The sequence below is a fragment of the Cyclopterus lumpus genome, chromosome 9 (assembly GCF_009769545.1).
Source record: "Cyclopterus lumpus isolate fCycLum1 chromosome 9, fCycLum1.pri, whole genome shotgun sequence".
Classification (NCBI taxonomy): Eukaryota; Metazoa; Chordata; class Actinopteri; order Perciformes; family Cyclopteridae; genus Cyclopterus; species Cyclopterus lumpus.
In genome coordinates this window covers 12134639-12157922 of record NC_046974.1, presented here as the reverse complement: position 1 = coordinate 12157922, position 23284 = coordinate 12134639, and the positions used below count along the sequence as shown (strand labels likewise).

The 23284-nt window shown below is 40.7% G+C and overlaps 1 protein-coding gene across 3 annotated transcripts; it reads left to right on the top strand.

Annotated features, from left to right (window-relative positions):
• The first annotated feature begins 240 nt into the window (after positions 1-240).
• Positions 241-20830, top strand: mfsd3 (major facilitator superfamily domain containing 3). Of its 3 annotated transcripts, XM_034542226.1 has the most exons (7): positions 249-343; positions 853-1675; positions 9692-9839; positions 14532-14632; positions 16844-16953; positions 17211-17268; positions 19223-19387. In XM_034542226.1, the coding sequence occupies exons 2-7, from the start codon at positions 976-978 to the stop codon at positions 19276-19278; spliced, it is 1173 nt and encodes a 390-aa protein (XP_034398117.1). In that variant the 5' UTR covers positions 249-343; positions 853-975; the 3' UTR covers positions 19279-19387. The 3 variants fall into 3 exon arrangements, with proteins under 3 accessions (XP_034398116.1, XP_034398117.1, XP_034398115.1); XM_034542225.1 differs by lacking the exon at positions 17211-17268 and having other exon boundaries at positions 241-343; positions 19223-20830; XM_034542224.1 differs by having other exon boundaries at positions 17211-19341.
• Positions 20831-23284: the final 2454 nt, after the last annotated feature.

Genomic DNA, 23284 nt, shown 5'->3' with positions numbered 1-23284 from the left:
CTCAATTTGCAAACACACAATGAATGAATGACCAATGAATCACACACACAGAGTGGGTGATATAGTTCATCTATTGTGTATATTTTAGTTTCATTAAGGAACCTATGGCTGGTTTAATACAATGTTTTTAGTGCACTGTTATAGCAGTAATTTATCATGTAGTGTTAAATGGTAGAAAGCCGGCACATGCTTTGGCGTTACAATTATAGAACAGACACCACCTCTTCCTGTTTGCTCTCTGCAGAAGAGGGATCTGCCACCAAACCTGGCAACCTCATAGCTCATTCAGACCACAACTATAAACAAGAAGAGGAGCTCCGAGGCTAGCCGACTTTCTATCTTAGTAGGTGTTCATTTATCTCATAACACATACACAACTGTTTCTTTGAGTGCAACACAACCCCTTATACTGTTGCCACGCTGTACAAGTGTGTTCATATGCTAGTCTTACACTAAGGTTACCATGACAGCGGACTAGCTAGCTAACGGTAGCTCGTCCAGTCGGTCAACAAACTGCTAACTGTTGTGTCTGTGAGCAAAATGTCAGAGACGCAAAGTCACGTTTGTGTTGTAATATAACGTTCAGTGAAATGATGAAAACACATACGTGGTCACCGTGGTATTGAGTGTGTTTGTGTCCATAAGTCATTTGACTTTGAGGAGCTAACGGTAGCCGTGACCGATAACTGAGCTGGGCGGACTTATAAGCAGTAAAACAGCAGCTCGACTCAACTCCTTTTAAGGCTGCCTGCGGGAGCTGTGACTGTCTTTAGTTACCCCATGGCCTCTTTAATACGACTGAAACTTCAGCATCAATAACCCTGAACTCCACACTTTGTCTTTTCATTTCAGTTCGATCAGTTCATCTGGGTCAGCCAGTCCATTTGAGGATCTCCCCTTTCATCTCAACAATGACCTGACCAATGGACCGCTGCAGTGTCTGCTCAATTAGAGGCTCTCTTGTGGAGGTAGATCATGAATGACAAACTTGTCTTCCTGGGCCTGCTGTACTTTGTCCAGGGCATCCCCTACGGTCTCCAGTCTTCCCTGCTTCCTGTCTACCTGCGTGGAGCTGGTCATTCCTTAACTCGCATTGGCTTCACCAAGATCCTCTACTTTCCATGGGTCCTCAAGGTGCTCTGGGCCCCTTTTGTGGACCGGGTTGGCACGAAGCGCCGCTGGCTGGTGGGCACAGTGTCTGGGCTGGCTCTGACATGCCTCTCCAGTGCTGCCCTGGCCCCCGAAGCACATATCTGGGGAGTAGCAGGAACCCTTTTGGTCATGAACTCCTTGGCTTCTGTCCAGGATATTGCTGTAGACGGGGCTGCGGTGGCGTTGTTGAAAGGTCGTGGGGAGCTGGGCCTGGGCAACACAGCCCAAGTCGTGGGCTATAAAGCTGGATCTGTGTTTGCCGGAGGTGGGCTGCTGGCTGTGATTGACGTCGCTGGATGGAGCTGGATGTTTATGCTGCTGACATTTGTGTACGCAGGCGTGGCACTGTTTGTGTGGGGGGCCCCTGTGCTGGATGATGAGACTTTGAGGGGCCAACAGGCAGATGGCAGCAGGAGGGGTGGGCAGGCAGCAGACGCTATGAGGCCATGGAGAGTGTGGAGGAAGATGCTAGCAGTGCCGGGCACCCCTTGGACAGTCCTGTATGTGCTGACGTACAAACTAGGTGAGTCTGACTAATATGCAAGCACTTGTTGAAATAATCAATTATTGGAGACCAACATCTTTTATATTAATTTACTTGTATATCTTTGCAGCCAAGGCCTAATACCAATACTGATATTATGTCTAAACCTCCCCAGATTAAACTATACTTTGTTTTTATGGCTGCTTCTCTATGAGCATTTTCTTTATCAATTGTTTGATCTATAACATTACACAAAAAAAGTGACAAATGTCCGTCACATTTTTCTCGGCGATGTCCTCAAATGTCCAACGATATTCAGTGTACAATGATGTAAAACTGAGAAAAGCAGCACATCATCACATTGGAGAGGCTGGAACCAGAGAATGCTGGGAGTTTGATAAATAACCGAAACAATTCAATTCCATTCCATTCTCCAAACCGCTTTTCCTATTCTGGGTCGCACGGCGCTGAAGCCGATCCCGTTGACATTGGGCAAAGGCAGGGTAGGGTACACACTGGACAGGACGCCAGTTTATCGCAGAGCACATATAGAGACAGACAACCATTCATGCTTGCATACACACAGGCAATTTAGAGTCCAATTAACCTAAGCTGCATGTCTTTGTACTGTGGGGAGGAAGCCAGAGAGAACCCGTGCTGCCACGGGGAGAACATGCAAACTCCACACAGAAGGACCGTCCATACTGGGTAACACACTTGAGCCCCTCTTACTGTGAGGTGACAGTGCTAGCCACTACACCACTGTGCAGCCTACTCAATTAAATTGTTTTAGATACATTTTATTTTGATCAACTAACTGATTAATCAACACATTTTTGCAGCTCTAATTATGTGCGCAGACTGCGCTCATGGTGGACATCACTAAACGAGGAATTAAAAAAGAATAAATGGGAGCACTTCCATCTCATCTTGGACACCAGTTTATAAGCTTATCAGTTTTTAATTTGCTTTTGGTTCACAGACTAAGCAGACAAAAAGAAAAGAAACTTGAAGCAATGAAAAGTTTCCTGAAATGGTCCCCCTTTGTCCCACTTTGAACATTTCTTTAGTTGTGTTCCTACCTTGATGTAGATGCAGAGCTCACCACTAGATGTCTCTGTTGGTGTGTCCATGAAGACTGAACTAAGGAGTGAGTGTATTGGAAAGTTTGGGAAGTTATTACTTGACAATTTATTGTGTCTAAGCGGGTCCTGTGTCTATGTTGGAAAATACAGACCCTGCTAAGAAAAAGCCGTTGATTTTAATGTCTCCGTTATAAAAGTATAGACCCAAGGCACTTGAACAAGAAGACAATGTTAGTTTGAATGCATATTGCGCTCATGCAGTAAGTTTTGTATATGAATGAGATGGTTCCAATAAGAAACAAAAAACTGAAAGTAGTTTTGGATCAGTCAAGCTTGTGTGTGTGTGTGTGTGTGTGTGTGTGTGTGTGTGTGTGTGTGTGTGTGTGTATGTGGGAGAGAGAGTTGATACGACCAGAGTTCGGTGTTTGGTAGCAGAAGGGGATTATGTAAGGATTAGAGTGTCTTTGTGTCTGTTGCGTTCAGAAACCGAAATGGAAGACGACGCATCATGCTGATGTGTGTTTTTGTGTGCATGTGGGTGGTGGGAATATAATTGTCTCCTCATATTTGCATAGCTGTAACTTGTGTATGTGCTGAATGTATATGCCTTTGTTTTTAGATTGTGTGTGTGTTTTTAAAAGAGTTTTAAGAGTGGCTCAGTAATCGGATGAGTCCCAGCAGACGACACTACTAGACAAAATATGAAGGCTGGCTGGACCCCCTAATCTGTCTGGGGAGCAACCCCCCCCAACACTCTCTGTCACACGAACACTCACCATCGGCTGATGCTCATAATTACAACAATGATTACTGTAGCAGTTAGTGTTTTCTCAGTAGATTCATTAAGACCCTTGTCACTTATTAGATATTCCTGTTGTAGCAGTCTAAATATTTCCCATCTTTGCGGGAAAAAAGATATTGTGTAATATTTTAGATTCGGCCTGGATGTGCCAGCATAATTGCCTATGTGAGACAGTATTGTTTTTGTTCAAGGGGTGTGTGGGTATGTTTGTGTGATCTGCCTGTCTGAACACTTCCCCCCCCCCCTCCCTTCGCTTAGCAAACACTGACACACACACAAGCACAGACCCCCTCTCCCTCATCTATCCCTAATGAACTCTGTTTGCGCTGAGTCCAACACAGTGGCCAATCATCGGGAGCCTTGTGTCTGAACTGTGACCCTCGTGCCATCTAAGGCCACAGGCATGATGGAAGAACTGTCTGGGTGGATGGACAGAGGGCTTGGGGGGGGGGGGGAGGAGGGTTGGAAAGAAAATCTAAGAGGAAAAGGTCAAGAAATAGGCAAACGAGAGGTTTCAAGATGCAGATAAGTTCAAATGTTGGATATAAACATTGTAATACCCTGTTGTTATATGTGAAAAATAAACGTCAGATCTGTGAATCTGCTAAAACGCGCCATAGCTAAAAGGGCAATCCTCCTCGTTATCTTTTTACCATAGTGCAAAGTGTTAATTACTATAATTTGACAATTTGAGGAATATAATTATTTGACCACAATGTTTCAGCTATATCAACACCTTCAATGCATTGAATTTAAATACTCCTCAAATGTTCTCATATTACTTACAATAGCAATAACGACTTATTGCTATTGTAAGTGATACCACAGTGTTGCACACGTCAGAGCTGTTTTTTAAGGTAGGGGGTCAGTAACCCTGTGTATTTGACAAGAGACATGAATGATGTGAGAAGAGGTGGCCCCTGATGGTGGCTTTCCTTGGGAACTGACCAGGTGTACAGAGGAATGGATGGATGGATGAACACAAAAAAGAAAAGCTTTGTTCCAATACTTCACAACTGTTTCCTCCAAAGAGGCAACTACAGTGTTTAATGATAAAATACACCCAGTTGTCAGTTTATTAGACACATCTCATTGATATAAATGGGTTTGACAACATATTAGAAACAACTCTCATTGTAATGCAATACAGTTCAACACCACCAGACATTACAGCCTTCAAAATTAAATTGACACCTCTCCAAATCAGTTTCAACAAAAACCTTCATGAAGGTAGGATTTCCTTAACAACTCTAAAGGAAGAAGGGAAAGAGGGCTGTTTTTTTTTTTTATTGGGACTACATTTTGCCTGCATACACAGTTTCAAGGTAGAGGTTGAGAGAGTAAAGTGAAGGCTTCTCTGAGGGTACAAATACAATAAAATAAGTTGGTTCTTTAATTCATTAAAAACAAATGCATGCAAGAAAATGTTGCCCTGCTCATCTCAAATACTCACACATGCACACTCAAACCAAACATCCTGGTGTTGTAATGAAACCTTCAGTCCAGTCCTCAGAGCAGTTTCAGAGACATGGCCGCCAGCAGAAGTGCATGCTGGTGGGTTTCGGGGAGGTCATGGAGTTTTGAGCTATGAAGGGAGGTGGAGGAGTGGAAATGAGAGAAGAGAGAAACTTACAGAGGGAGGCTGTAGGAAGGGATGAATAAATGAACAACCAACACATGGTGCCCTGAGAAAGACAGAGCAACATGGCAATATAGATCACACTTGTCCATGCAGAAACGTATAGGTTCAAGATCTTTCTGGGTGTTTAAAAGTCTTATCCACATTTCATGCCACATAAATCTCACATAATGAGCTGAATCCAAATTTGATTTTATGTCTTTATGGTTAAAAAAAAGCACCATTACATGCTTTTTCGTCACCAAATAATATTTCAGAATATTGACCCTTTTGTTGTGTGTTGGACTTACGTTAAATAACTGATGTAAACAAAGCTTTTATAGCATTAGAAAACACTAATGACTAATAATTGTTTTCTTGAGTCAACACCATCTCTACCAATGTCAGACCTAAGGTAGGCCCAATCCTTTAATTCATTTTTGGATTTAATTTAATTTAATTTAAATTAAACACAGACATTTTTTTTTTTTTCTTCGAACCAACAACAACCACTGCTCACTGGTATGCACAATATTGTAGGAAAAACTACTGTAACCCAAAGTGACTATTTAAAAGACATAATGGAAATGTAGCATAGCCAAGTTCCTCCAGCAATTGTTGAAAGATTAATTTAGGGGATATTTACTCTTGAGACATAGAATGGATATTAATATTACATCATATTTGAAAACATATATGCAGAGAACAAACACAATCTATCCAGTAACCAGGTTAGGGTGATGAGGGGTTCTTTTGCTTATGCATTGTTAAAGAGTGTATTTTCACATGAGAACTCTTTGACATCTACATTGATCTGTAGTGTGTGTGTGTGCATGCGTGCGTGCGTGTGACTGAGTCAATTAATATGCATAGGATATGTGACGGTGTGTATAGACAGGGCTCAGTTTACTGGTTTTGTCCCCAGGGAACCTTCGGAGCTGAAAGGTGTGTGCATGTATATGCACATAGGCATTTGTGTGTGTGTATGTACGCTGGTCTTAAACATGTAGTATGTATGAACCTGTCTCTGTTTACCATGCGCTCTGCAGGAAGTCATAATATCGTTCTGCAGGGGGACTTAGTGTCCTCAGTGATCTCTCCTGCTCTGCCGGCTCTTTTGTCTAAGCTGCAGCACAGGCGTCAGGATTTGACCCCACTGTCCTTGTCGACCTCTCACCCTCATCTCCCCCATATCTCACCCGTATCCTACTCTGATCGCTTTTACCACCCAACATTCACACATATTCTCAGGCCATCTCCCCCATCTCATACAGACAAAAGTGTTGTGTAGAATCTTTTTTTAACTAAATCGGGAGAACTTGGAATAACTGTCCTAAAACCACTAAGACCAGCCAAGTTGAGCTATACTATAACTTTTGGTAGTGTTGATGGTAGTGTTTTAGCAAAATGAAGACCAGTTTTCTCATAAAGTCGTTGCTATGTTTGCTTGTATCTTTTGCTTTGCCGAAAATGACAAACAGTGTTTTACTTTCTGAGTCACCGGCTGTTAGGTCAAACTAGCTTTAGCCCTGTTTGCATTGCTAAAACAGTGACTCCTCTCCATGTTGTGCCATGAAACGGGTTCATTATGTAAAATAAAGCAATCAAACAATTTCTGATGAAATCCATCTTACTAAACTTGTACTCACATGTCAGTTAACAAATTAACAATGTTGGTATGAAGTGCCCTTCATAGCTTGGATGAATAAAACAACCCTGCTTCTTTTTTTACCCTCTCACTTTTACCCCTTAAAGCATCTGAAAACCTATTTTCTAATCTATAGCATTTATTCATAACATTAAATGTATTGCTTATTCATGACGAAATAATAAGAAAAAAAATTGTCTTTTCATAGTATATAATTATATTATGTTATATGAGTAACACTGAAAAACTCCTCTAATCTCTCTCATCTGGACTGTGTCGATTGACCGGAACATTAAGTCGTCCTATGAATGAGCTTTGAAATGACAGTCCGGTTTTTAGGTTTGAGACGATGCATTTTTCAATCCAATGGGGTTTTAAACTCATGTAGTAAACCAAATAAAGCTACACTTAAAAAAACTGTTTATTTGAAACACTTTAAATCGCGTACATGGTACATGGTTTTCAATGGACAACAACAATAAGTGCAACAACCCCACAATTGTTGTCAGAAGAAAAACCAAGAAGGAATACAGAGACAGAAATGTCTCATGTGAAATAACCAAAATTGTCCACAATTGTACAGAAAATAAAATAGCTGTCTTTATTTCACGGTGCTTGGACCCCACTTGAAAGTCTAGTAGACTTGATGTCATACAGCACCTTTTTAAATACACTAGGATTTAACATTTTTAATGTTAAATTGTCTTGTCTTTCTGTGCTGTCTGCTTCTAATGTAAACATAAACAGTATTTTCTTTGAGCCTGCCATTCCTCCTCTATTTCCTCTTCACTAACCTCCTAACAGTGTCTCTGTTCATCTGCCCCACCTTCTCTATCTCTGTCTTTAGCTGTGTCCATCCCATGATGTTCTCCTTTTTCTCAAGTCGTTCAACTCACATCTTTTTTTTGTAGTTATTGAGATAAAAGCATTATGATTGTCATTTCCTGCTCTACATATAATTTGTTCTTCCCTTGCCCCTTTTACATCGATGCTGTTTCTCTCTCTGCCCTTTAAAAAAAAAAAAAGTCCTTTTTATTTTTTCACACTATCTTCTTCTTAGTCCTCCCCTCTTTCACCCCACCCCGTTCCCTATCTCTCGTCGTCTCCCCCCTTCTCTCTTGTTCCACCCTTTTCTCCTTCCCCTTCATTCTGCTTGTTTAATCTTTGCGGATGTCTAATGAAATCCCTGCTGAAATGGACAATTGTTGCTTTGAGAATATTTATAGAAAGGAATAATCAGCCTGCTTGTGTTTGTCTGCACGCCCTCCCCCAACCCCCCTCTTTAAAGAAATAATTAGTTGAAGGCAGGACTGTGAAAGCTCTGAGCTAAACAACAGGCAGGCAGACAGGAACGGGAGCACAGAACCATGGGTAAACAACCCAGGCATCATGGGTACCGCTGCTGCTAATGTTTACTTTATTATGACGAATATGGTTACGGCTAAGTTGATGCTGCTCATAACAGTTCAGCACAGAGCATGACAGATATTAAAATGTGAATAATGCACAGAGGGTGTAAGTGTATCAGTGCAGCTCCCACTGGGTGTGAGGGGTGAGTAATGTAATGACATATTGTAAATATGTACAGTAATTCTAATATCTTGAATTTAAATATAGATCATGGGTTTAGGAGTAATATTTAAACATGTTGTTGTCATGTGACTTATTTGTAAAATTACATTACAAAAAACTATTTTAGTTTATTGCCTAGCGCATAGTGCAAAGTACATACCGCTCAGTACGTCTCTTGTGATTTTAATTACCTCTGACTCCTCATTCCCCTTTCACTTTATCTAAAAGAAAAACAAAGACCGGTAGATTATTTTATTTTTTAATCTTATTGACTTTTTTGTGACCAATTTGAACATAATCATCCTTGTCCTTATTAACTATATGTAAATTGCCAAGAGTGAAACCTGAGTGACAGAAGTGAGAGACAAGTGTTTCCTACACAGAGAATCCAAATTTCCTACGCCATGTTACTGCTGGGTTGTCACACTAGTGGTGACACTCTCGTTCTACTGCTGCACTCCCTATCACTGGGAGCTCCTCGGCTTTCTCATTCTTTTTTATTTCAGTCTGTTTCATCTGCCTTTTTTTCTTCCTTCTCTATTTTTGTTTGTCTCCTGGCTGACTGAGTGAGTGAGTCGTCGCGTTGTGTTGCGTTGTCTTTGACAGCAGTCTGGGAGCCAAGCTGTCACTCACGCAGCTCCTTGGTCCCACTGTCTTTCTGAAGTCAGTCTCCATTAATATAATAATGGCGTATAGTCGGCGCCACTGAATATTTTACTGTAATGTTCAGCAGAACATTACCCCCACACTCAACGACACACAGAGAAAGTCTTATTGTCTGACAGAAACTTTTTATTTTGACTGAAAGGTCTTTGTGAGGTCTGTTTCATCTGAGGAAGTTTTTGTGTTTTTGTTGTGTTTTCCTTTTGGTGCTTTAGGAAAAGTGCTAGGCCCCGTTTGATAAAGTGACTGAGGGTATTCTTTTTCTTGTCAGGCATCTATTATTGACACTTTCCAGGAATAGGCCTAGGTGCGCTGTGTGTCGGTGTGCTGTATTTGATTCGGCAGTTGTCATCTCAGGAAAACCATGTTGTTCAGTCTTGCAGGCTAAACAGATTAGTACAACATCCTCATCATATTTGACTGTGATTAGAATAGGCGTGTGTATTCAGGAAGTGTCTCACATATTTACTGTAGCTGAAAAATAGTAATGCTTAGTCAAAGACATACAGCACATAATACATGTTGTCTCAATTGCATGTCTTACCATCATCATATCTAACCGAATAACTCATTCATGTCTGTTGCTTCTTTCTCTGTCTCTCGTCTTCTTTTTATCTCCTGATCTTCCCTCTTTGTCCACCTGTCTCTTCTGTCACTCTGTATACAGGTGAGCAGGGTGCAGTGACCATGTTTCCTCTTTTCCTGTTGGATCATCACATGACCGCCAGGGAGCTCGGCTTCTGGAATGGCGTTATCGCCATGGGCTTCTCCATCTGTGGGTCTTCTCTGGGAGGCGTGCTGCTCGCTCAGTTCAGGTAGTCTCTATCAACACCGTTATTCTCACCAGGTTATCACTGGCTTCACCATGATCGTTTTTGAATGGCAGTAGTATTTTGGGACTCTATTCAGTTTATTTCAATTCAGTTTATTTTATATAGCCCAATATCACAAATTACGAATTTGCCTCAGGGGGTTTTACAATCTGTACACATACGACATTCCTGTCCCAGGACCTCACATCGGATCAGGAAAAACTCCCCAAAGAAAAATACCTTTCATAGGGAAAAAAGGGAAGAAACCTTCAGGAGAGCAACAGAGGAGGATCCCTCTCCCTGGATGGACAGACGCAATAGATGTCATGTGTACAGAATGAACAGAGTTACAGAGTTACATAAACACATTCAATGAATATGACAGGATGTATGAATAATGGACTATTTTTAGTGGCATCATATTGCAGGGTCTTTAAATTGATTTGGTGCTCAGGGGAAAATTCCCTTAGGTGCTAAATTTGATATTCAGAGCTTTAATATAGCAGCAAACAACTGTTTTATATGTAAACGTATAGATTAGTAATGTCTACCTGAGCAGAGAATTAATTCGCTCTACCTCTCTGTGTGTTGTAATCCAAACTTCTCCTTGTCATAGCATGCTTTTAGTCCATGTGACCTTGCCACACTGGCTAGCTCAAAGCCACCGATCTGCACTGTGCTCATATGGCGGTTACAGCTGATAGCGCTGTCACGGCAGTGTATCACAAACCCTCCGTTTCCCCCAAAGTAAACACTACGAGCTCTGTCCTGCTGTTGGCATCAATAGCTGCAAGCCGCCTGCTCAGCCGTCGCCATGTTAAGAGACGCTGAGAGGCAATACAAGTGCTCCTAATCATGTATTTAGCACCTTTTACGGATTTATAAAAAGACGACTGCGAAAGTACCCATTTTTTGCACGTCATTAAATCCACATATTCGATAGTGTTGTCCAATATTCTCAAGGCAATATTTACCAGTTAATTCAATTATAGATTCATCTGCCAGTTACTTCCTTCATCATTGGGTATATACAACTGTAAATAAATGCTTATAAAATGCCTGTCAAAACTTCCCAGAAACCAAGATCTTTTTTTGTCCGACCAATATACAAAAACCCTCACATGACACTTATGAAACATGGAGTAATTGCAGACGAGAAGCTTTGGGAGTTTTAATTTTGATTTGTAAGATTTTCTTGACAGTATGTACACATTTAACAAGTGAATGTAACAGTTTTTAGAAACAAGCCTAGCCAAGACTCAATGAGGTTAAAACGAGGCAGGAAGAAAGAAGTGAGGATTCCTAGTCCAGTCCACAGCACCACAGGAACATGTATCTTACTGCCTCATACTCTGTGCTCTCATCCCACCAGATGTAACCATACCATCATCATCATCTTCCTCCACATCTTGCTCATTTTCTTCTTCCTCCTTCAAGCTTGCTTGCAGCTTGCTTCCTCCTCCTTTACCTCTTCCTCATCACTCTGGACTCGTTCTTCACGTGTTTTTATTAGTCTTCATGGGCTCTTGTGTGTGTGTGTGTGTGTATGTTTCTGCCTGTCTGACTGTGTGTGTACAGTAATTTAAGTAAACATAGCCCTGTTTGAGAGCTCAGGGACCCCCTGTGTCTGGTGTGTGGTGTGTGAACAGCGTGAGCAGCCAATCCATCACACACACTCATGCGCGTGCACACACATACACACCCCTCAGGGTTTGATCCCAGATCCCAAAGATACTAAGATGTAGACTTTATGATTACTATCAGTATTGCAGCATATTAAATTTGACTTATTCTGGTGATTTTTTTAGTATTTTAAATGTGGTATATTAGCAAAGGTATACAGTGTTACAAATCTGGTTACAATATTGATGAGCAGGCATGAAGATTTTTCAATAGCAAGTTGTTTTTGCATTGAAGTTAACCTTTACATGTTTCCCCTTCAGCACATTGACACTGTCTTTTGTGGCTGACCATTGTTGCATAAGGTTTTATGTCTGCTTATACTAGGATCACATCATAGCACAGCCCAGCCTATGGCCAGTGTGATGTAATAAGAGCTATAAATAACAACAATGCCTTTCTAAAGGATAGTTTCCACCCTGCTTTATTCTACTAAAGGTAGAATATGTACATTTCCCGCATTCAAATGTCTAGAAACAAGTAGAACTATGTTATATGTTTTGTAGAGCTGTGTGCTTATATTATCTCAAATATTTTTTAACCATTTTCAAACCCAGAGAATTACTTAATTTTAATCAAGTCAACAGTCCGTTTCATTCGGTCTCCTGCCAATGGCATCATATCCTCTTTGAGCATGCAATAGTGTTGAGGTTGTCTTCCATAAGCTGTCATGAATTTACTTTTTTTAAGTTTTAAGCCTCATTTGTACAAAACACTTTTAAGATCTATTGTTTTAAATGAGAGTCCCATAGTGCCATGAAATTACATAGTATGTCAAACCAACATCCGACCATCTTTCCCTCCTTCCATCCACATCTAGAACATTTTGCGATGTAACCAATTTACTATATCAGGGGGTCAAAAATAATTAGAGATACTGTCGTTGAACTTGTGCCTTTTGCTGAAGTTTGTTTATTTTCCTTTTTGTCGAGTTTGTCAGTTGCCATGAGCTCTCTCTGACATCAGTCGTTTTGCCTTTGTGTTGTGTTCCCGATTGGCTCCCAAGTTTTCTCCTCATGTAATGTGTCACTATCTAACACAGAGAAAACCTCCAAAAAGCTAAATTTCTTTGAGGGGCACTTTAAAAAGAATGTAATTGTTATACTTTGGCTTTTAATATTTCACTCTTTCCCTCCATCTCACTTGTAAAGAAATCTGTAACTTGAAAAGGCATTAAAATGTTCACACAGTCAGAACACAGCAACATTACTTCTGAGGGTCAGATGTACAAAAGCCATTTTGACTCATCAGTCTTTGGAGTGTTTAGTCTATCTGTCAGCATTTACTGGTTTCAGTTTCTGCCATCAGTTTCTGGTGTCTCTACTGGGAAAGTGGGAACTGCTATTTGTATTCCTTTAAGAACATTTAAAAGTCAACCACACAGTGATGTTAGGCCAGTATATGTTAAATGACAGCTGGTGAATCAGAGTTAATCATATTCCCAGCCCTCTTTTAAAGGTAAAATATAAAACGAGTGGATTTGGTTGTCCAGTGTCAGGTGAACACTTCTCCTTCCTCCCCTCTTTCTGTCACACACTCACACACACATTCACACAGAGAGAGTGCTGTCCACCAGGCTGCAGTCCCACCTCTAAAAGCTCAGTTGGAAGGTTTTTCCTGTGGTCAGTGAATGACCCCCTTTACAACTGCCACTGGCAACCCGAGAACATGGCTATTCTTATCTGGGCTCTCTCTCTCTCTCTCTCTCTTTCTCTCACACACACACACACACACACACACACACACACACGCACACACACACACACACACACACACACACACACACACACACACACACACACACACCAGCATCTCTAGAGAGTGTGTGATATGAAAGACTGTCATTGAGAAGGTAGGTAAAGGAGCAGAGAGAAGAATGTCTTTAGCATGTGAAAGAGAGAGAGAGAGAGAGAGACTTAGAAATTAGTCAAAGCAAGTGTTCACTACAAATGGTTTTCTGCTGTGTTATTTGTTTGTAATAATCTGTTAACTGTTAATCATATTAACAGATTATTTATTTTATCATGGTATTTGGACCAAATATTGTTAAAAAAACAAATGTCACATTATATATTTAATTTCAGACGGTCATATGTCACTTTTGGTTGTAGTTCATTGTGATGGTAATCTTTTCTGTTTATGATGTTTATAGATCAAAAAAATTAATAATAATAAAAACTTATTTGCCGATTAATTAATTTACGAAGATAGTTGCTAGTTGCAGCTCATACCATATAATCCAAGCATACCTGGTTCAAGTGTGGTCGGGGACTTGCAGAGCATGTCAGCAGTCGTCACGCTCCCCTAATTTCTTATCCCATTTGTCCACAACAGGGCAAAAAAGGAACACTATTTAGGATCAGAAGATTTCGGTCACTGCTTAGCCAAATACAGATCAGATCAGGGCCTCATCTCATCTTAACTTTTACATTTTGCTGGGAAGAACATTGAACTTTAGATCTCAATCATGGACTGAAATTATTATACTCGGTTCTCTTATCCAACTAAATCAGATATCCTGCTTTGTGTGACAAGCTCCTTTTCCTCACAGCCTTTTTACACATAAATAATGACATGCAAAAAGACAAACAAACACACACACAGTCCTTTGAGTGGCAGGCATCCTCTGAGTGATTGACATTGTTAATCCCTGATGTCACACAACGTTTGTATGTGTTTGTGTGTGCGTGCGTGCATGTGTTAACAGTGATTAATTATCTTCCTCATGCTGGGGATCTCCTTAGGTTATTGATTACGTCACAAACCAAACCCACAGGGGGATGATTTTCTTGCACTAACAGGGAATCAATTAGTGTCTGGGGACTTGTTTACTTAAGCATGTGTACACATGTTCTTGTGTATGTGTGTGTAACATGAAAAGAAAAAGCACAGTGTCTCCAAATGAACCAACCTTGAGCCCCTGTCTCCACATATCACACTGCTTATCAATAACACTCGTACCTCAAAGTTGTTGAACATCTCTAATACTTGGCTGGTTTGCTGTTCTCTCCGCAGCATCGGGGCTCTGATGCGACGAGTGTTTGTATTGCGAACCATCAGCATGGTCTTCCAGAGCTCTCTACTCACGATACTGGAGCCATCACCACTCATGAAAGGTGAGAGACAGACTGAAGTACAGTCACAGACACCAATTTAACTGGAGCCCAGTTAGAACACAGATTGCCATTTGCCATTATGCTATGTAGTCCAGTTTGTCTGTTTGTGTTGGTGCTCTGGTATATATATATAACACTCATAGCAGAAGGTAGTGACCCTGTTAGTCTTTTATTCTTTTCCATGAATAGTGTATCAGCGCACCAGTCTCTTGAATAAACACATTAACTTGCACGTGCGTGTATAAACACGGCTTTAGGTCACAAATGTACATTGTGAGTTTATGATAAACACACAAGGATAGTCACACTGACTTATGATCTTATAGTTAGATTAGGTCAAATTATATTTAGTTGAGAATAAGAACTGTTTATTCAGCGCAATCAACATTTTAAAGGCCACTGTTTGAATATGCTCTGTAATCAGTCATAAAAAGTACAGACTTATGTAATTTGGTGAATAACAAAAGGCTAAAAAAAATCATGATGCTAGACACCAAATACAGCAAGACTGCATTTGGAAAGAGGAACAATGATCACAACTATGCTTTTGCAACAATGACTGGAAGACACTCAAAAATACTAAGGTTCTCAAAAATAAGAATTAAGTTGAGCCAACTCCTCTGACAATCTTAACAAAGACTTCATTATGACATTCACTACTCTGCTATTGTGTTGTGGTATTTCTGTCATCTTGGATATTTGTGACATAAGGCGTGCGTTGTCCTTTTTTTCTAATGGAATACGTCTGCTGATTTCTCTCGCTTTGGCTGGAAGGTAGTAAATTGATATTGACGTTAGGTAATGTCTGTACAGCACAGTTGTGCAATAGATATTTACCTTCACAGTGAAAGCTCTAAATCCCACTATAGAATTACTGACGCCTTTCCTTGTCTGGTCTTTGGTCAGGTGACCTAGACCCTGTTGGTTGTCAAACAGTGGGCCTAAAAAGAAAGGAAGAACATATTTCTACTACGTACAATTGTGTTTTTTCTTTCACACTTCTTTTGAAAAGTTTCACCTCTTGAGGCTCTAAAAAGGAATCAATTCTTATAGAGGCAAAATCACTCTTAAGTTCTACTCAAAGTACATGTTGACATTTTCAAGCTGTGATGTGCTGACGCAATAAGACATTGCTTTATCTTTATTTATACAACATGTCGGAAGGTAAGATACATAGTAATTGTTCAAATATGGGGATTACGGCACACACTTTGTCTCCTGGAAGCCCTTCACAGTGTTGCACTCCTTTGTACACAGAAAAAGTGACAGAAATCTTTGGGCAAAGAAGAAAAAAACAGAGCTAGACAGAGAAGTTAAAACTGCTGCCTACTTTCTCACTTCTACAGACATGAATGCTAGAATGTCGTTAAAAAAATGACAGAAATTGTTAGACTCAGGGACAAAAAGGTTTGGAACTACTGACCTACCGATTGAGCCAGATGTTCAATACTAATACAGCCCAAGAGTTGATGATGCAGAGGACATTGATAGACAGGTGCTCTTTCTCTCTCCAGAGAGCCATTTCGTTATTAATGTCTGAATGACACATCTGATTCCTTAACACAGCCAGTCGCAAAGCTTTTGGGATTCATATCTGTGCCTTTTATCTCCGTCAGAGTTGTCTGTTCCCCTATCAAGCCTCTCAGACTGAAAGTTGAGGCCTCTCCTCCCTTTACTTTAAACCCAGAACAAAGATTTCAGAAAAACATTCAGTTTCAGATTTTTCAATATTACATGATAACCCTCCGCTTCCCACTCTTCCAGTCTGATCAGTCGGTGTATCTGTGTGACTCCTACAGTCTTGTGTCGCTGACTGAAGAGTCTTATTCGGGAAAAACTCTGGCGGCTTGAGTGAATAATTCAGTGTTAGCGGGAGCAGAGACAGATAGGCTCTGTGGTTCCTCTGTGTTTCCCCGCTAACACCGCTCTGCCACTTCCCCTCAGAGGATACGCTACATGTGTTTTGGGGGCGATGAGGGGGAGTTGGCGGTGGTGTGAGAACGGAGAGGAGACACTTCAGCAGCTTACCGTTTCTTGCTGCTTTGTCTCACTACTTTGATTTCTACACAGAATGGTATAGTGAGAAGTTGAGCAGAGCAGCAAACAATGTAAAATGGATAGTTTTATGCCTATTTCAGAAAAACCTAATAGTTGCACTAAGAAACATTCTGTGTCTTTTTTTTGCTTGATTTTGTGTGTTTGGTACTTCAGGTATGGCCGTCTTGAGTATGAGTGTTCAACACTTCTTGGGCGGGCTCATCACCACGCTCACCTTCACTACCATGATGCATTGCACTCAGAGGGCCGAGGAAAGCATTCAGGTAAAGCAAACTTTATTCATACCTGCCAATAGCCTCGAAACAGGGACTGCTGTTATTCAATATTTTTTTGTCTTTTGTCGCAAAATTTTGGGGATTAATTGTTGAATTATTTGGCTTTCGGTCATCTCATGTGGCTTCATTAGACAACACACACTTTTTTCTTCTTTCTGTCATTCCATCCTTCCCTTCTTTCCTCTTTCTGTCTTGGTTTAATTGTGCCATTGTGTAATTTTAGGTAATTTCCTTTTTATTGTCAGGGGGGCCAGAGAGGGAAATCCTCAGCATACAGTAACAAACCTCTCATCACCTATACCTGTCAGTTCTCATCAGCTGTTTCCACCTGGAAAATCTCAGACCCAGTTTCTATTCATTGCTTCTCTCTTTTCCTTTTGTACTACACTTACCCCCACCCTCTACCACCTCACTCTATTTCTTTGTCATTCTGGGGTCCTTTAAACGCTCCCGACTTTTCCCTCTGCTCTCTCGTTTTCTCCTCTTTAACATACCTCCTTGTGTCCCCGTCGTAACTGGGTCATCGTTGCCTGGAGGTGATCGCTACTCACACAGCAACTCACTCGTCGCTCAGTCAATCTCTGAAGGTGACAAATTATCATTTAAATTGCTGTCACTCTTAAAGTTGAATAGAAAGGGGAAACAAATCACAGGCTGTAGCACAGATATCAGGATCTAGTTACTGATAAAATAAATAGAGAGAGAACCACCGTTAATCTCAGAGGTTCTGCGTGAGAGTGTGTGTGTGTATGCGCACACAGGAGGGGGTAGCATTAGCTCGCCTGCTCTCGCTGTGTGTATATGTGTGTGTTATTGAAGGTAGTGCTATCCAGTGACAGAAAGCTGATAGTAAGAGTGCTTGTTAACGATCCCCAGGAGATAGAAACCAAATCTGTTAAACAAGTTGCTCAGAAAAAAGGCACTCCACTTAGCTGTGGTCACACAGGGTCTCAAAGTTCTCTACCTCAGTGTACCGACCACAGTCGTCTAAACTCACCACCAGCTCCTCAACTCTCATCGAATTCATACCATTTCATTTTCAGTTGAGAAATCTTCTGTACGGATCGTAGTGATTGTGGTAACTGAATTATTAGTTTATTAATCATCTAATCTATATGTTACATAATCTGAAAATAGTGAAACATGTTTGTCACATACTGAGAGTCCGAGGAGACGTCTTCAGGCATTTGTTTTTGTCTGTACAATAGTGATAAAAACAACATATACTGACTTAACAAGGATACAAATCTGATACAATCTACAAATCCTGGAACTATGAATTAATGAATTGTCAAAATAGTTGCTGATTCCTTTTCTGTAAATCTACTCGATTAATTGTTGCAGCTCTTGTTCTAAAATGAGAAAGAAAATGGTGCACAGCAAAACAAACATTGTTAACCCTGTAAAAGATGCATTATGGTATCATTTGTAGATGTACAGTAGTGAAAGATCACACGCTGTTTACCTGGTGAATTTTAAACAAGCAAAATGTTCAACTGAAGGTTAACTGTTTCACACTAAATAAAAGTCCATTTGAAGTTCGCATTTGATGTATCTCTATTGTTTTGTAATGCAGAACAGTAATGTATGCATGGACATGTCTCAGAACTAATTTCAATTTCAATACATTTTAGTTTGATGGAGTAAAGGCTTTTGTTATAATGAAGAAAAGAGTCCTAAACCTAAAGGATTAATTAATTCAGGCAATGGTCTTGGTGGTGCCAGATACCTTCTGTTTGGTTTGGTTACCTGCCTCACCTAAATGCCGTGCTCTCGGGCAGAAGGAGGAGGTTTAGGTAGGATTAGGTAATCTCTCTCTCACTCACTCTCTCGCCTTAAGGCTGGGATCAGATACTCTTCTTCGTTTGGCCTCCATCCATCGTCTCGGGCCCTGATCTCACGCTTTCTCTTTCAGGCTTCCAGTCTTCTTTATTTAAATTGTTTTCCCCCATCAATTGTTTTCTTCTTCTTTTTGGTTTTCTTTTTTCTGGAAAATCACACTTTTATTCTAGTCTCTGTCTGTTGTTGTTGTTGTTTTGTATTACATGTTTAAAAACATCAACTGATAAGTTGATAGTATGAAGTGTCACCTCTCCACTTTCCCATCTGCTACTCCCTCTTTTACTTACAATGTGCCTTTATTTTCCAAACCCTCTCCTTCCTCCTTGTCCTGTTCTCTGCTCACTTCCCGCTCCTTCACCTCCTCCTCTTACTCTTTTCCCTTCATCCCACCTCCCCACTCTACTCTCTCCATTAGGCGACCCACTACAGTTTCCTGGCGACTCTGGAGGTGCTGGGGAAGCTGACATTTAGCGCTCTAGCCGGAGGCATGGTGGATTGGTTTGGTTTCCAAGTTGCCTTCCTCTTCTTCCTCACCCTCTCTGCCGGGACAGCCCTGCACGTGTGGACAGCTACCTTCACTGGTGCTCTCAGGGAGCACCAGCTCAAAGAACAGCCCAAGTGAGATCAGGATCAGGGTGAAAGGTCCTATCTGCAGGTGCTGAAAATGTATTGAAATAACTTGAGTTTGACTACCAGTATTCAGACAGCTCAAAAGTATAAACATAACACTGATCACATTCAGCAAAAAAATTCAGTCTAGAAAATATGAATAAGTTGACTTTCTTGTTCTGCCATTTTTAAGGAGAAATCAGCCATGCGGTTAAATACTCTACTACAGAGTGTGCTTCTTTTCTTCTTTTTTTTGCACAATTGTCATTTTACTGGTAAAACTGGCCTTACATTTTTATTTATTTTGCATTTGAAATGTCTATAAAAGTCTTAGTATTTGCAGTAATGTGAGGGAACTTGAAGATACTATGTAGTTAAAGATGAGCACATTGAGTAAAAAGACAGTATGGGATCGGTGTGACGACTTGGCAGTGACGTACAGTCATAATATCAAAGCTGTTTGTATCATCTGAGCCATTCTAATGTTTAAATAAGCCAGCAATAAGAGCTGTAGCCAAAAGCAATATTGCTACTTTGTGATGCTTGTTCTATCATATTGTATTGTGTTTAAATATGTCAGTCAATCTCCTGAGTTGTATGGTTTACAGTTCTAAATGAATGAATCTCTACTACCTCGTATCAGCGCTGTATGGTACGATACACAGGAGGCAAATGTATACAGTAGCTGCACCAAGTATAGCATACACTCATTCTTAATGAATAGTTGCAATACATACACTATATTACCTAGGCTACAACAGTTAGCCAAAGTAGTGTTGCAGTTAGTGCAACTGTTTTATTGTTCATCTGAAAAGTGAATACAAATGTAGTACAGCTGTTGATTCAGGAGCATTTATTCTGTTGAATCAACCACCGTTTTTAAATCCCTTTCCGCTCGGAATCAACTCCATCTGAGCACTCACTTCTTGTAGGAAACCTCAGTCTTACATACTGCATGTTGGCATCTTGTCTAAGTTTTTCATCAAATAATCAGACTTATGAATAAACTGATCATAACTATGTTCTTTGTAAAACTTAAAAGACCAATACCACTGGCAAATTGTGTTTTATGTCAATAATATGCACTATAGAATATACTGTAACTCTCCATGGCACTGTGCACTATATAGAATAATTCTCCAAGCTTAAAATTTGAATGAAATAGCAGCGTAGAATGATCTGTTTTCACCAGGTTCTGTACGTGATTGTATTCATAGAAATGAAATCTTAATAAAGCCTTAAAATTGTTAATGGAGACAACAGATGAAACAAGGATAGATAAGTTTGCATTAAGGCATTCATCTCAGTTTTCACCCACACACATAAACAAAGGGATTACATCATTACCGGTTCATCCATGTAGCCAGGTCCTCTGCCATGAAATTTGTACAGAAAAATAAAGCTGCTGAGTGAATCTTAGACTCTGGTCTTTTTGTGTGTGACCTCTGGTATTTACCTCCTGTCACCAGATTTTACCACATTTTTCTATCCCCATGCGAGAGTTTTTGTGTGGTCTTTGAGGGCATTCCCACCTTTTGAAAATCCACTGCGGCTTAAAGCTGCTCCGAACAAAACACTGGATCTCTGCAGTGCAGCGGCTGAGGGCCACGGGAGTGAATAGGGCCCGTGTCACAGGAAGCACGACCCATACAGCTCTAATGACGCAACACATGCTGTGAAGGAGGATTAGGCCAGTGTACACAGCCCCTCAATACACCTCCACTTTACACTTTCTCCCCCGGCCTCATTAACTGGGCGTACTGTTTGTGTAGAGGGATAGAGAGGGCGGGTTCGAGGACAGATGCTTATGATTTATCCTCAGACAAGAGCGAGCCGCAAGAGGGATAGGACTGTTTAGTTTAGTGTCTTTTGAAAGGTTACTTGAAATGAAAAGCCCAGTACTCATTGTGTGCTCCAAACTTGTCGAGGTGTCGGCATATGAAGGACGGAGGGCTTCTTCTGGTTCACAGTGCAGTTTTTAAAGAGGTATATTAATCATAAAGAAAGGGTCCTAACTGTCTAGATTAACATTAGACTGTATAAGTACCAGCTTATTTCACTTAAGATAAGGGTATTATTCAACCAGATACTATCTTGAATTTGAAAGAAATTGCTATTATTCATGCTTTGGTATTCTGGAGAGTAAACATAGTTTTCTTTGCCAAGTGTGTCTGTAATGTACTGTTGTGGGAATAAACCAAAGAAAAAGGGAAACTGTAGTATGTTTCAAAAACAATCTCGTCACAAAGTTCATTGAGGAGCTGTTCTTGAGCTTTAGATTGTATCACCTGATTTTGCTCAGCAGATGGAGTACCTGTTGTCATGGAATTATAGATGTCCACATTTCCATGTCAAATGAACTTTGAACTGGGCAAACCAAGATTAAGTAATACAATCAAAAGCCTTAGAACAGCTAGTAAATTGACTTCATGGTGAGAAACTATGTTTCCAAGGTCAAAAATGTACTTGAATTCTCAACTCATTGGATTTAGTTTTCCTGTATATGGAAAGTAATTTAAAGTGTTAAAATGGTCAGTTTACATGAAAGAAAAGATGACATGTTGTTACTGTGACCCCAATACAACAGGGGTTGATATCATTTTATTTGTACTTACAAACACTGTAAAATTACATTAGAAAAACTAAAAAACACATCTCTGAATAAACAATCTACTGATTGCACATCATTTGCTAGCTCTGTATTTTAAAGCTTGTGTGCAGATGAGAGAGAAAGCAAAGGTAGACAAGTGGTCTGAATCCTACAGCGCTGATGAGAGTTAGACCTCCCGCTGTGGTTGCCAGATTGGCAGAAACCCCCCGTGAAGAGAGTGCGTGTCTCTGGGCCACCCTCCCTGCCACGGCTACCATTGTAGTGATAGATTGTTGGATTTGATCTGCGTGTTGCCTCACATGTCGACTGTGAACTTTGTAGAATAATAACTGTTATTATGGGAACTGCGTAAGACTTGTTGCCAAGTGTGAGATAAGGTGGCTCAGTTTGCCAGGCATGTGCTGTAAACAAAGTGTAGCCCTCCTTACACATACAAGTGTTTTGTTATCACAGTACACGGATCAGGCAATTATTCTGTGAATACTTTATTATGATATGGCAGGGCACACGGCACTCGGTCTTTGTTCATGTGTGAATTCCTGAACTGTTATCGTCAGAGTCAGATTCCCTATATGGAGGGGTAAGCCTAGGTGTTCTTTTATGTCAACAGCTATTCAGTTTCAGTCATTAACAATCAGGCTTGGGCACAAGTATGGTCACATCACCAACTTTATACCCGTGTCGCACAGCAAAAGGATAGGCCTTCTCATTCACGCCGTGCCAAGGCTTATCCGCTAATCGCAACATCACAAAATGCAATACAATGTCACCTAAACAATAGAATACACAGAAATAATATGGCAGATTTTATAAGCTACAGAAAATGGAGAGAGAGAGTGAGTGAGTTCACTGACAGTTGCATCTCTGGCCCGGTAGAGTTACCTCTGGGGAGAGACGGAGGGAAGAGAGGCGAGAGGATGGGAGGGAGGCAGAGAATGCAACATGTTTTAATCTCGGCAAACAAAGATGTTGTATCACTTGTTTTTTTCTCCCTTTTGTCTCTTAGAGCCCAAAGGGGGGAAAGAGGTGTTGCCTTTTTGCGCTGCTTTTGTCCTGTGGCCTTCTGGGAAACTTGAGTGGGCAGGCGGAAAAGCGATCAGCAGCATCAAGTGTCGCATGTGTTTCCTCCGCTGCTGTTTACTTTTTGTTTATTTGCAGAATGAGCGACATGGACACCTCGATAGCCTCTCGTTCTTCCCACCGCTTTGTCCTTTGTCTTTATTTTCCTCTTCAGCTTGCTCAACAAACTTCATCATA

Coding starts and splice junctions, on each gene's coding strand:
- mfsd3 (XM_034542224.1), top strand. CDS start 976: ATGAATGACAAACTTGTCTTCCTGGGCCTGCTGTACTTTGTCCAGGGC. Junction 9,840..14,531: donor GTGCTGCTCGCTCAGTTCAG/GTAGTCTCTATC, acceptor TTCTCTCCGCAG/CATCGGGGCTCTGATGCGAC. Junction 16,954..17,210: donor GGGCCGAGGAAAGCATTCAG/GTAAAGCAAACT, acceptor TTTTATTGTCAG/GGGGGCCAGAGAGGGAAATC.